Genomic DNA, 14,731 nt, shown 5'->3' on the forward strand with positions numbered 1-14,731 from the left:
TAATTTGTTATTGCATTCATTGCTGCCCCAGTGAATGAGAAAACTAAGTATAAAACTTAGATAAATAGCAATTCACACGTAGAGCACAACAGTCATTTAAACCACTTGTAAAGATACTGGATATATAAAATCTTTCAAAATAATTCAAGCAAGGTATTACTTTCTATCAAAGTGTTTTCACCTATCTAATACTAACCGGATAAAATCCCAGCTAGCTTTTAAGATAATGCAAGGTCAAACCTATTTATTCTGGTACAATTTTGACAGCTCGGCAGATTTTTGACCACATGGGTCTAGCTAAAAAGCCTCGTGAAATAGATAGGAACCTTGCTGTTGACTAGAATAAACTTTTAAGCACCACTTAAGGAGCAGAAAAGCTATTATTGCTACTTATTCTTAAATTGATTTAAGAATAAAAAGTTAGGGATAGAGCTATTAAAATGTATGATAGCTAACTTGTGTTGAGAGATGTCAGGTACTCTGCCTGGTGATCTCTGCATGCTCTACATACCTTTACAGGAAGCAGTGTTGTGTTTGGAGGAGGAGATTTTTCCTTATTTTTTTGTGCAGTTGATTATTTTACTTTGTATATTATATATTGAAATGTCCACTGCTTATTGCACTGCCAAAATGGATGCAGCATGTGATACTAGATGCTGCATGGGGAGATTTTTTTTTTACTTTTGTACCTGTGAACTAGACTTTCATCCTTTCAAAATCAAGGGAAAATACTGTGCTTTTCCTTTATGAAGCTACTTTCAAGTATAAATGGTGAAGTCTTGCATTCAAATTTGTTTATAACTGAGGTAAAGCTATTTATCCTTCTTCAGGCATGCAGGTGCTTAGGTGCCTCCTCAAGTTTTAAAAACAGTAATCTGAATTAGAAAATGAAGTTCCTGGAAAGTTTGCGATAACAGTATAGCTGTTCTCAAGAACTGAAGTGGCTTTATGTAACTTTTATTAAAATCTAAAGTTGTCATTGATGACAGTCAGTGGCTTGAACATGTTTAACCCAGGCTGCATTACTGTGTTTCAAATGAAAGCTCTCAAATAGCTTTATCTGTAGCTAAAACAGAAAAGCAAATTCAGCTGCACTTCAGAGTCATGGTGCCATTGCAATATGACTTAAATGTTTATAAAATGATGCCGTTCTTTGGTTGTGGTGGTAGATCCCGTTATTTTAAATGGTTTGTTGTTTTTGGTTTTTTTTGCTCTGGATAAAACAGGCTCTCCCTTTCTTTGGGGAAGCAGACAGGACCTTGGAGTACCTGGTGTAGCAGATAGCATGACACATTGGATGTCAAACGTGTGCCATCCAAGGCGCCTGTTTCCTTACTGTTGGGGCCAAGCTGCTCTAATTGGCCTTTCCTGAGAGCCTGTCTGAAGTGGCCTCTTCCTCGTGTTTTCCTGGTCACCTTAAGAGAGCTGTTTTCCAGCATACAGATATTCAAGTGGAAACACTATTGACCTTGTGTGACCCTGTGCTCCGCTTCACTGTTTCCTCCTAGGGAGTTGTGAAAATGGGTGATGAAGACGATGGGTGGGGAGGAAGAGCTGAGGCTCTGCATGGCATCAGAATCGTCAAATCAGCCCTACCCCCTTGCACTGTATGCTCTGCTCCAAGGCTGAAGGGCTGCTTAACTTATTAAGTCTCATGTTGCCAATGTCTGACGAGTGGCTGGACCAGCTCTGAGAGTCTGCTCCGGTCAGTAGCAGAACTACGAGTACTCTGAACAACTGCTGAACAGCTGTGTTGTTCAGAGTGGCATTGGTTCATTTTTTTTAGGGCAGACCATTATCTGTGCTGAAGGGGCAAGTGCCAGGTACTGCAGTGTTTCCTGCAGCTTTTCTGGTCCATGAAGCCAAGAGTTTGAGCGGGTGTTCAACCAGAGTCTAAAGGGTAGCACCACAAAAAAGCCCCTGTCCCTAGCATGGTGCATTGGCATATCTGACTTGTTGCTCTGCAGCATGGTGGTGTTCAAACAACCATTGTCTGAAGAAGTACCTAAAGTCGAGTGATCTTCAGCCAGGAGCACTGATACAACAACATTAGTACATAGCAATGATGCAAATATTTGGGTAAGAAGAGTAAATTGAGACTAATCCTTGTTTTGCTAACAAATTGAGACTAATCCTTTTTTTGCTAACTGAACCATAATCTAAAAATGACAAACAATAAGGCATGAAGCATGAAGACGGAGAGGAGAAACAGCACTGTTGCAGTGTTGCTTTGCTTAACTGCTTGGAGCATCTTAAGTGTGCCCGTCTGCCTTCTGGACAGGTTTGCAGTGTTAGCACAGGTGTCCTAAAAGAAAACCCAAAGTAATCTGGAATGCACTGGCCTTGGATAATCTTGCAAATTATGATGAAGTGAAGGAACAGGAAAATTTTTCCTATCACACTCCTGAACTGTCTTTGCTTCTGCATTTTTTGAATTATCCTATATTCTCCCTCAAGCGTGGATATAAGTCGGTTGGTGAGATGGGAGGCAGAGAAGGGCATATATGTAACCGTATTTCCAAGGGGCAGTTTTCTTCCAGTTTCAGCATTTAACAGTGTAGAGCACTTTTGATTAAAAAAATAAAAAGAGGGAGAAGAGCAAGCCCCACTGTTTCATATTGTCACTTGTCCATCATGAGTTGGGAGACAATAGGCATAAAGGGAAGGGACAAAATAACCGTGTTAGTGTTAAAGGGCAAACACAGCCAGACTGAAATGATATCAGGCTTTCAGGAGATAGGCAGCTCTTGAATGGTCTTGTGGGTGCTGTCTCTGTGCATGTTCAAGTTGCAGATGAGGAGCAGTGTCATGTCACACGCTGCTGGTTACTGCCCGGGCTGGCTGTCCTTTCCAGCGGATAACAAGGTGTCAGATACATACTGAGGAAGGTGTACCTGTAGACAGTGGGAACAGTCTGTATGCTGATTTCCATACTCGTTTCCAGACTATAGCTGCAGAGACTAATTGCACAACTGCCTATACTTTGTGCCTTTTTCCCCCCAGGGTAATTGTGTTGATTCAAGCTACGTACATAATATAGGGCTCGTTGTTCCAATGTCTGTGATGATTCATTTATTATCTCATCTTCAGAAGAGCTGGATTTGGCTGACTGTAGCTTCTGTTTAGCTTTGTTGGCCAAATTCAAGGAATGTATTTAAGCAGGAGTGATTGAAACACTTGATTTGTTTTCCAGAAGACATCTGGTTAGCATTGTCAAATAAAACCGGATTTAAGTAGTTACTCATAAAGCCTCTATTATGTCTTGCTGCAAGACCCTCCAGACAGGTATGTGTTTAGCCTTTGTTTTCTCAGTGCATCTGCCAGATCACTGTTCAGATGAGCAATATTAGGGTCAGTCCTACTAGTCGATAATCCTGCTGAGAAGATTATGGACTTAAAATAATCTTATGTTTCATTAAAGAGCTGCAAAATAGGGGGGGAACCACTTCATATTAACAATAGGTCTGGTTCAGGTTCAGAGAGATGTCAAGATGTGAGCGCTCTACCAACTGGAAACCTTAATGAAGCAAAAAAACATTAAAGGCTAGGGGTAGAACATATGTTCCGGGAAGGCCTTGGAGCTGTAAAATCAAAAAATAGAAATCAACTTATTTCTCATTATTTTAGATTCAGTAGTCAAGTTACTACCAGAGGTTCTGTCCATGTATCCTGCCCTTTTTACTGTTCCTGAATTAATTCACAGTACATCTGTTGATGGTTTTGGCTACGTTCCATACTCCAACTGCCCTTTCTAATAAGGAATTTTAAAAAGTGAGTATTCAAATTAAACTAAACGGAATTTGACTGGCAGTCTACACTGCATGTAGACTGTGTGTTTGAAAGCTGCTCTTGTGCTGAAAAACTGAGCTACTCAGAAGTATTTAGGTTCCCTATTTTTAGGTTTAGTTACATAGTGCAGTGCTGAGTTTAAAAACATGCAGGGTGGTTACATGTAGATTGGTTGCATGTTATACATGATAAGTGAAAACGATTCCAGTGAAAGGGTTAAAAGAAGACAAAAATTTGTTTCAAAATAATACTAATGATACTGTTTATTTTGTAAACCAGATTACTGTGTTTTCTTAATGTTTTATGGTACAAGTCAGAATCAGTAGGAAAATTTAGCTGAAAGATTATTGAACCTTACCCCATTTCAGATATTTGCTTTTAGTGGAGAGAAGAGATTTGAACTGTTGCTGTCTTGTGTAGTTGTTTCAGTGCTAGGCAAAGCAACTTCCATCACAAGGAATATCAGACTTTTGGTTGGTTGTTTCCCTTTTTGCTTTTCTTCTTCCTTCCTCTCTTAGATTGGGGTTTTATACGTGCTTGTTTACAGCATTTTAGATAGCTTTAAGTTTAACATTAAGTGTCCTAGGAGAAAAAACAATTAAAATTCCCTTCATATTTTTATATTGGCTGTGTTCAGTTGTCTAAGAAACAAAAAAGATCCATAGAAATGCTAGAGAAAAAGTGGAGAGAATGATTTTGATGCCAGCATCAAACATGCAAAAGGAAGCAAATAAACTGTTAAATTTAAGACATCTTGTCACCACTAAATGTGGTCATATAACACACTTGCAAAAATTTAAATTAAGTCGAGACAAACAGTGTTAATTATTTTGAGCACTCCCCAGTGACAGCTTGTTAACAAATAAGATTTGTAATGGCTGTTGCATTTTCGTGCCATTAGAAAGGTTTTCTGTATGGCTAACTCATGAAGATTATGTGGGGAATTAAGGATGGGATTAAATTTATTTGTTTTTTAAAATCTTCAAGAAAAGAAAGAATGGAATGATCAGTCATGTTTGCATTGACTTAAGGTTAAAGATATTTTCACATTGCAGAGTTCTTTTTACTTTGGATCCTTCTTAAAGACTTGCATCAGATTTGGACCCTTGAAAATAACTTGAAACTAACTAAATGCGTACTTGCCTTACTTGAATGTTGCACTTTGATGACCCATCCTTGTGCTACTACAAGCGTGTGTATGGCTGAGCCCTGACGCAGGTTGGAGAAGCTCGTCTGGAAGGGTGGGCCTCCCAGCCTGGCTGGGCATCCACTTGCCATGTCAGGACGCCCATTCCAACGAGGCAGTGAGCACTTGTGTGTTGGAGGGAACAGATCTAACATAAATACATTTGGTTGCTTTCAGTAAGATTTCTTTGAAGTATCCATTCAACAGACTTCTCCATTGCAGAGTCCAACAGCCATCTGTTACGGTCACCTTCATTCCGTGGAGCCCAGGAGATCTTTGTTTCTAGGAAACTCCGCACAGCATCTATCATAAAAAACTACCTGTGTGGCTGCTTATTCAAGAGGGAACACACATAACAGTCTTTAAAAAGTCTGATAAGCCTTTCTTGTTACTCATCAGATAAGGCAGCCTTAAACAATTTAGGTTTTGCTGCTGGGTTAAAAAATTGCCACTTCATATGGCACTTCTTTGTGGAAGAAGTGTGTTGGGTGGCACCAGTGTTCACTGTCTCCAGGATTGTTTTAGGCTTTTTCATACATACTGGTAAAAATAAAGATCTAGAAATAGCAATATAAAATTGCATTTGGGGGGGAAGGGAAGGGAATAAATAATAGGGAAGGTAGCTGGATTGGCAAAGGCTGTCATTAGCCAAAGCATCTAGATTGAGCTGTTGAGCAGAAGTTTTTTCAGCCGGGCTGCCATGGTACTACGGCTATTGAAATTCATGACCCACTAAAACGGGAGTCTGAACAAAACGGCGCATTGGATGTGTCACAGCTGAAGTTCATGAACTTGCTTTGCAGTCACCATTGGTTACAGTTCAGTTGTTACACAAGTGCATCATTGCTGTGGCTTTACAACATATTTTAAAGCTTTGATATAGAAGCACTCTCTGTGATAGTCAAGTTCTGCAGATGATATGGGGATTTATACGTTTAAGGAAAATGGGATTTGATCCAAGCTGAATGAATTTTTGTGAGGAATATAAAGTGGTAGAGGCAAGCTGTCTGCCTCATATTTAGATCCAGGGACAAAAATAGATGCTGTATTGGAATTAAATTGAGCTGCTTTTTTTAAAGTCGATATTTAGCGTGAGATATTTGTCAAAAAAGAGATTGCCTTTGTATAGCCCTGCTTTTATACAGCCTGTTTCATCCGCACGAAGAGAGCTGTGCATTCTTATCCCCAGTTTACAAATGCGGGACTCACAAAGAGGCACAGAGCAAGAGGCAGTAATTTTAGTCAGCTTTACTAACCAAAGAGACCTTTGAACGAGGGCGTCTGTTTTAATTACAGTCCTAGGCATAATCATTCTCAACAAGCACTTTTATCTTGAAAAGTTACCTCCCTGAAATTCCCCAGTTAACTGTGTAGCCCAGAGTTACCCTGATCTTACCCATGTCTTACTACAGCGCTGCAAGCCGGCAGAGAGGCACCTGCACCCTTGAGGAGGTCCCTGTTTGGTAGGTGTGCTCACAGCATGTCTCAGTACACACCAGTGCAACCAGTCCCACACAAAACCCACCCGTGGCTGTTACATTTCAGGTGGCAACCTTTTTTTGCCTGCTGTTTAGACCACACTCTTAGGAAGCTGTAGATTTAGCCTATGCTCACCCCATCCTTAAAGAACATAAATTCGTATCTACATGAAAAATCCTTCCTTAACTTGCGGCATTTTATTTTAAGCAACTGTTGGATAAAAAGCACATAATCCTCAGAAGTGGAGATGTTGAAATCCCTGTTACATTCTGCCGCTTGTGAGAGGGATGCCTGCAGCCTTGGACCCGGTGCTGATCATTAGTCGCGTGGCAAGGACGAGAGTTAAGGCACCTCAGGTTCTTCCTTATTTGGCTTTACCCTGAGGTGCCTCACTATATACCCGCGTGCTGCAGGCAGAGTGTAGGTACTTGCTTGAACTCTGAATTTAGGAGGGATATACATGAAATTTAGATTGTGTCATGTCTGTCTGTAGATGTAAACTTCGTGACTGGATCTAACCTGAAGTGGTTTGCTCGGATCCAGCAAATGCTGTGTCGGGAATCCAGGTCTTCTGATACCAACACCTGTCTGTCACCAACCCACGAGGTCGTCTCAGCTCAACTAGAAAAACAAATTCAAAAGATGCATGAAGTAAATTAAAATGATACACAGATTTTTTTTTTTTTTTTCAGCTTTGAAACCAAAGATTCTTCTAAAACAAAAAGCAGCCATCTAGTACATACTGTGATTGTTAAAGTGGAGTGTGACCTGTAAAGTAATGGGTCACTTTTACAAGTTTGCTTTTACAAGATGCATGTATGTTATACTGCAGTCTGTCTGGTTTTAGGTGAAATTTTGAAAAGCTACTTGTAAGATAGTGTTTGCAGTTGTGACTTAGGGGAGGAATGTGGTTTGTGGGTATTTACAGAAAAAGGGCTTGGCTACAATGTTTGAAGATTTAAAAAAAAAAAAAAAAAAAAGATTTTTGACCTCAGGGAGTAGAGCAGTCTTCCAGTGATATGTGCAGTGAATGGATAAATGTGTTTTAATATACTAGTCAGCAGATTTATTTCTGCAGTTGGCAGTTTGGCTGACTCTTGCAGTTAATAGCCTCTCTCTAGTAAAGAAAAAATAAAAAAATAAAAAAAATCCCACTCTACAAAATACAAGTTACAACATGAAGGGCTCTGCCAAGAAGTCACCCTGACTTTAGCTGAGATAATTTTTCAAGCATGCCGATGCAGCTGTCAGCTCGTCACTTGTCCCTTCTTGCTGACAAGGAGGCAACGGGGATGGTGCAAAGGCAAGCGAAGAGTGTGCTGGTCTTTCCCCTTTCTCCCTCTGCACCGGGGGGGGTTCTGTTCCAATGGCTTTGGGCAGCTTTGCTGGGTGGGCAGTGCCTCTGCTCCTCCGGGAAGCTGCTCCTGGTCCGACTGGCATTTTCTCTTCGGGTTTTAGCCGTTGGTCTCAAGTTCCAGCTGCTATTCTTGGATACGAGGCAAATTCAGATGTTTCTGGACGCTATCTTTCTGTTTTTCATTGCTTGACCCATCCAGCGGGATGGCTAGTTATGCCAAGCAAGTCAGAGCTATTTAGATGTCTGAATAACCTTGATGCCAAGTTTCTAAATTTATACTTGTGAGTACTGTGGTAGTTTAATTGTTTAACCAGTGTTTTTACTGGCTACCAATAAATACTTAGAAACACAGAAAAGTGTATTTTTTTATATTAAACTCTTTTTTAATACATGCTTGCGAGAGTGCGTATGTGTGGATGTAGACAGCTACGGAGCTTAAGGTCTGATCCTGCAACAGTCACGTGAGCAGTGTTTACTTATACAAGTAATCTCATTAGGGCTAATTTAATGAGTGGTGGCTGCACGTTCATGCCTGAGGCACGGAGGACTGGCAGAAAGCTGTGGCTCTGCGCTGTTGCTGGGGCCGCACCTTGGGGAGATGTCCCAGGCTCAGGTGGGGTCCAGCCCTGAAAACAGCACCTGGAGCCTTTCTCCCTGCAACCAGGTCAGTACGGCACACCCCGAACCCGGCAGGCAAAAGAACAGTTCTATGAAGAGGCTGATGAATGAAAAATGCCACTTAGTCTTGCACAGTTCCATTACAATTTAAAAAAAAAAAAGAAAAAAAAAAAAGAAAAAAGGAAAACTTCTGAAAATGACCATGAATCAGAACTCTGACCAGTTCTGCTGCTGGCAGGGTGATGCATTTTCCTTCATATAGACTTTCAAGATACTGTGACTAGTTTTAGTGGTAGGAAGCTCTGCAGTATGAAATGTTACCGAAGTTAGTTAAAGGAAAGGGAAAGAGCCAACACATCCAGTCCCCTCCCGGCAAACCTGGTCTTCCATCACAGAGCGGTTTGGTGTGTAGGTTTGACTGAGGAGACAAGGTAAACACTAATCCTCGTTTTCCACGGTAATACCATGTCAGACGAATTACTGAGGTATCAGTGCTGTGCCTTCTGTTCACTCTGGTGATTTGTGACTCAAATTATCATGTAAGAGTATGGTTTCAAGTTGTTGGAAAAGCAGTAAGTCGCCTCTGTGTGCGAGACTCACCATTGTGTGTTACCAGCTCAGGGTCGGATGCAATTACGTGTGAGTTCCTCGTTTAAAATGGAGAGGAGATCTGGGCTGTGAGAGGCCTTGGAGGTATTTTCATACACTTGACACGACTGCCTGTCTTGAAGGCTGTAAGGTTTTACAAGGGGAGGTTGAGTTATTCACAACAGCGCTGAATTCAGTGCTTGTGGCTAAAACTCTGGTGCAGAGTCGCACTTGGCTGAGCCCTGGTTCTCAGCGTGGTGCTGCTGGTACCGGCGCGTTCCCTGTCGTATTTAGCAGGAGGAATTGCCAGGATTTAGCAAACCCTGCGGTAATGAAGCGCTGAGCAGACGTATGAGCAGTTGGGTATATGGCAGCAACTTGGACATAATGGTATCGGGCACTGACAGGTTTAATGGATTTTCTTCCATCGTGCGTCTCCTGAACATCATATCTACCCTGTTCTAATAACTGTGGAAATAATGAGGGGGCCTTTAAAAGGTTTTTGAGCACATTTCCCATGTACTTTCGTCATGCTTAACTAAAACCACCCAATGAACAGCAAAACAAATTCAGACAAAATTTCCTCCTCTAGGAAGCGTTTAACTTGTGTCACATAAGTGGGTATAAATAATATTATAATATAATCTGACTACGGTCGTTTTTAAGCAATGTTTTTAATACAGACGAGGTTTTGAAATTGAATGTATCACTAGTACAGAAGGAGATGGACAAGAACTAGTGTATGGTTTTCCCTAGCCAGAAAAGCACTTGCAGGGCAGCAGCAGGTGACAGGCAGCACCCCGGCGCGCTCAGCCCCAGAAGCGGCTGGGGGGATGAAGGGGAGGTAGTTCTAGCCTTCGTGCCATGGCACCACCCAGTGCAGCTACCGACTGCAGCTGCCAAGGCAGTGGCTCTTTCCTGGTCCTCCTGGGCGAATGGCCAGTCTCTATGTAAACAAAACTGGTTTGTCTGCGGCACAATAATATTATTGCACATTTCAGATCAGATACATACAAGCTTACGACTTTGAGCTTGACTGCAGCATGTGCTGCAGATTCCAGGAGCATCCTCAGGAACAGGTGTTTGTGTCCTGCCTGATGCAGTCTCCTGGGGTTTGCCCTGGAAGTTTGTAGGCAGAAATATAGAAAGTCAGTGCATGGTTTTGTATATTGGGTAATGTGGGTAATGGCAGCCTTGCCACTGGGTGTGAGTGTGTGTATGTCCCTGGCTCAGTTAGCACTACATATTGGCACATTCTTAAAACAAGATTATTAGCAACCGGAACTGGCTGTATCCTTCTCTTCCCTAGTCAGCTTTCCATCTCTGACGTAACTTGCACAACTGTAAGAGCTTTTTCACTAACTCGGTGGCATGTAGCGCTCCTCTCAGTTTGGGATTGTGGGAATATGACATGGTACTACTCTTCTGGGGAAAAGGAAACACATCTGGAGTCTTTCCTAGAGTAAGAATTTCTATCTTCTTCCTGAGTATATTTTACATAAATAAAAAATCCATTTATCTGAGAAATATAAACCTGATTGCTTACAGGAGACCATGTGCACATTTAATAACAATGATGACATGGGCGTGGTGGTGCCTCCAGCTAGAACAGTTTTTAAACAGCAGTCGCCACCCTTGGTCTGTCAGCGACAGTAGCTTCGGTTAGATGCAGTGATTGACCTCATGTTGTGCTTCTGGGCTGTTGCAACACGAGGTGAAAGGTATCTGCCTGAAACCTCTTCTGAGGTTTGTTGGCCTCAGGTGCCATTCAGGGTGTGTGCTTCCTGCTGTGCTGTGGAATGTACAGTGACAGCACATAAATAGAAAAGCTATTCTTGGGGACAAATCAACTTTTTGTTGCTGTGGTTCATCTGGCAGTTCGTAGCAATTGTCTTTGCTTCTTCAGCAACTTTGCTGCAATAGCTTCTGATGTTACATAAATCTGTTGTGGACAAATGGAGGTTGTGAGCTTGATAAACTGCCAGTTTTTTATTGTCAGTCCACTTGAACTTGTGGTGGACTTGAGATCTTCAGTGTTGACTTCCTTAAATTTTTGGAGCTCTTCTGGCCTTCATGAAGTGCACCATTCATCATCTTCATCTCCTGGGTTAGGAGAATAAATAAGGTCAAGCAATTAATATAAGAGGGTGCATCTGTCACGCTCTGTAAGAGCCCAGGGCCCTTTGGGTGTGCCGTCATGCCTGATGTCAGAGAGTTGAAGTGGCCAGCCAGGACCTCGGGCCTTATCCCAAAAACGGGAGGAAAAATAACTGCATTCTTATGTACCCCCTTGGGTTGTCGTCATGTTTGTTTGTGGTGATGAGTGACTGATCTGAAGGTAAAACTTGCAGTGTCTAAGTTGACAACTTAGCGCGTTAACCCAAGCTACAGGTTGATGCAAGTCTTTAGGCTGTCTTGTTCTGCTACAGCCTTCGCGTCCCTGTTGATTTGTAGCTCAAACTGACAAACAGCCCATCAGGGTGCTCACGTTTGTGAGTGTTATGTGCTGGATCCTGTGCCAGATTTGGAAGGGCGGTGGAGGAATTTGTTTTATTGCGGTTTCTGGCAGTCATTTTTCACCCCCCTCCTGAAGTATAGCAGCTGTTTGCCAGATGCGTGCAGTGTCGGTGTGCTCACACGTGCGAAACAGGTAAACATGGTTACCAACTCTCTGTTCCTGAGATGTAGCAATTGATCCAGATCTCCAGACCCACCACACCACCTTTGGTCCTTGAATTTTGAGAGAAGTGACAGGTTCATACCATACTACCCTTTTTTGACCCCGTACGGAAACATGTGATAGGCTAGGACATAGATCTGGCTCTAATGGAGACGGCTGGTTGTCAAACTGTAAGCTTGCCTTCTCATTGTGCACGTTCAGATACAGGGGACTCTGCACTGATTAAATCCTCATAGAGCTGTGGTTGCTCTAGACCAGTTAACCCATCAGCACCACAGAGTCCTCCAGACCTCAGTCTCAGAAGAATCTGAGTATAACAGAGGAAATGTATGCTGGAGTTGCAAACTGTAATTCCACTTTATCATTTGCCAGGCAAAAGTCTCTCTAAAACCTTGCTCTCAATATAAACATTGCATATTTTCCATTTTAAGGGGTATTAAAAAGATCAAGATAGAGAGACAGATGATACAATCACAGAAAGTCTTTCTTCAGCAAGTGATGATAAAAGCGCTTTGTGTCATGATAATGCCTGTGTATTGTACAGAAATTTCAGTTCCTTAGACAGAAATGTACCAAAGACTTAATTTTATTTTTGCTTCCCTCATCTTTCAACGGATTCAGATATCTGTCTCTGGAAATGTAAAGCTAACAGTTTGGCTGGGCTGATGAGTTTGGTTCCTGCATCTTGAACATTTAATTTTTCCTTATGCTCTGGCGTCTGTTATTCTTTAGCACAATCACACTGAATATCAATTAGGAGGCGGGAAGATGATTGTGGAAAATTTGGGGGGGGGGTATGAGATGCTGAGTGGGATTTTGGCCATTTTGAGTGGGGATGCGTGTTTGCTCTGAATTCTTTCTGAACTTTGAAAACTCTTTAGTATTAAACTACACGTGCTCTGCAGTGACGAGATTTTGAGATCCTTGTGATTTGCATTTCTTTCTCCAAAATAACAACAAATGGACTCTTCCGCGGGCAGGAAGACAGGACAAGTGGTCAGTGCCAAAGTTATTTAGCAGATGGTGCTTGAGTAGTGAGCAACATCATCATTTCAAGTGTAAGGCACATAATGGATGTCTACCGGCCTGGTAAACGAGACCCCCGGTGTTACTCACGTGCTTCCGTCTCCCATCCTGCGAGATGCTGCCATCTGTCAAGACACCAAGCCAGGCCCCAAATAAATAAATAAGTCCGTTTCCCCCTTCTTTCTAAAGCTCTTGCCATCTCCTGGGTTCAGTAAAAACCGGGTGTGTATACGCTACGTGTGGGCATATGTATATAATACGTGTGACGGAGGGGAAAATATAGATACAAATATAAGAAAATACACCTTCAGGTTCTGTTACTTCGGACAGACACTGCTAATGCATGGTAAACATTTTCAGGAAAATACTGTGTATTTTTGTAAGTGCATAGTACACCAAGTGTAAACAGTAATGGCTCTTATCTTGAATTAATCTCCTCTTTCTCTGTCTCTTGGCAGAGTGTGACAAGCTACGGCGGGATGGCTACCGAAGCTCACAGTATTACTCTCAGGGCCCCACCTTCTCCTCATCCTCCAGCGCAATCTGTGGAAGTTACCAGGATGATTATGAAGAAATTGAACAAAAGGTAATGGTGGGGGGAAAAGTGCTGGAAACAATACATGCTTGGTGCAGTTTAATTGCCCGCTGTAACATTGTTCAAATAAGGTAGGATTTTTAGAAGATTGTAAAGATGCTTATTCCTTTGAATTACAGTGATAGGAGGTCGTCTGACTTCCCTAGTCTCTTAAAAGTCCCAGTTCTACCCATGCATTTATATAAAGTTCCCACTGGCACAGTAAAGGTGTGAAAGCCGGAAAGAGTTTGGTGATGTTCTGAAGGCAAGACCCCAGCGAGGGTGGCTGTTTTGAATCTGATAAGTGTTTACCTTCAAGTAGCAGGAAGGAACTATTAACCAGCCATTGGTGTACTCGAATTGTAACTGCAACATGTGCACACTTTGAATTGCTAATACAGGCAGTTCTGCAGTTTCATTAGGTAGAGGCTTTGTCCTAATGCATCACAACTGTTTGCGTAAAGGCACCCAGAAGAATGAAAGATTGCCCACTAAGTTGGGTTTATCATCTTTCTTTCAGTTTGCTTCATGGTTTTCATGTTTCTATGCCCACATCTCAACTCCGTGTATGCTTAGCTCAGAATCTAGAAATGAATTAGAGAAAGAAAAGGGATGGTTGAGCAAAAACCCTAAGAAAGTTTTCAAGACATATTGTTATATATACATTAATTTATATACGCTTCAATTACAGAACTAGTAAGTTGCATTAGTGTTCTAAAAAGGAGAAGAAATTTTGCTCCCCCCGTCATTACCTTACCCTGTTGTGCCTGTGGGCTCTGAAAGGGATGCTAATTTTGGTGCTGGGGGAAAGGACATTACTACTGGGGTAGAAAGCAAGATGTACTGAACCCTGGTTGTCCAAACCTGAAATGCTGGACTTCCTGGGATTTTCAAGATAGATAATTCTAGTATACTTTGCCACAAACTGTTGCTCAGGAGTGGGAGGATATGCTTGATTGTAACACAGTTTAATTTCTTTGAATCGTTACTAAACCATATGTGCCTCTAGCATGGATGATATAACTCTGTCTCTAAAAGTGTGCAGATCCTGAGAACTCACTTCAAAGGGTACAGTGTTTTCAGTTCTGTCCTCCATGGGTTTTAATCACATAATAAAAGGTGCTGTGGAATATGTAGAGTCTCTCATCCAGGTGGTGATTGCATTATATCTGGGTATTGGCAGGGAATGTTAGAGCATCTTGTTTAGCTGTGTGTGGCATGTACTGGCAGTGAGCAGAGAATGTAAAGCACATTCATACCCGTGGAATACATTATAATGATAATTTGCAAAACCTTACTGAAATCGGTGGAATTACGATTTCCACTGGGGAAAGTATTAACACATTGTTGCTATTAATGTACTGCATATATATGCATACATATGTATTATCAACTGGTCTTAGCCAATGCTGTGCAGCATGTGACCATCTGCAC

At 41.8% G+C, this 14,731-nt stretch overlaps 1 protein-coding gene across 10 annotated transcripts in view; it reads left to right on the forward strand.

Moving 5' to 3' along the window:
- NHSL1 (NHS like 1) overlaps positions 1-14,731 on the forward strand; it is a 187,896-nt gene that overhangs the window by 135,637 nt on the left and 37,528 nt on the right. For 9 of the 10 annotated variants that reach the window (XM_063329490.1, XM_063329491.1, XM_063329481.1 and 6 more), the window contains exon 3: positions 13,182-13,309. In XM_063329490.1, the coding sequence (XP_063185560.1) occupies positions 13,182-13,309 (128 nt within the window). Of the gene's footprint in view, positions 1-12,940; positions 13,070-13,181; positions 13,310-14,731 lie in introns of those variants that run through there. The other variant, XM_063329489.1, reaches the window with a different exon arrangement.

The sequence above is a fragment of the Chroicocephalus ridibundus genome, chromosome 3, assembly GCF_963924245.1.
Source record: "Chroicocephalus ridibundus chromosome 3, bChrRid1.1, whole genome shotgun sequence".
Lineage (NCBI taxonomy): Eukaryota > Metazoa > Chordata > Aves > Charadriiformes > Laridae > Chroicocephalus > Chroicocephalus ridibundus.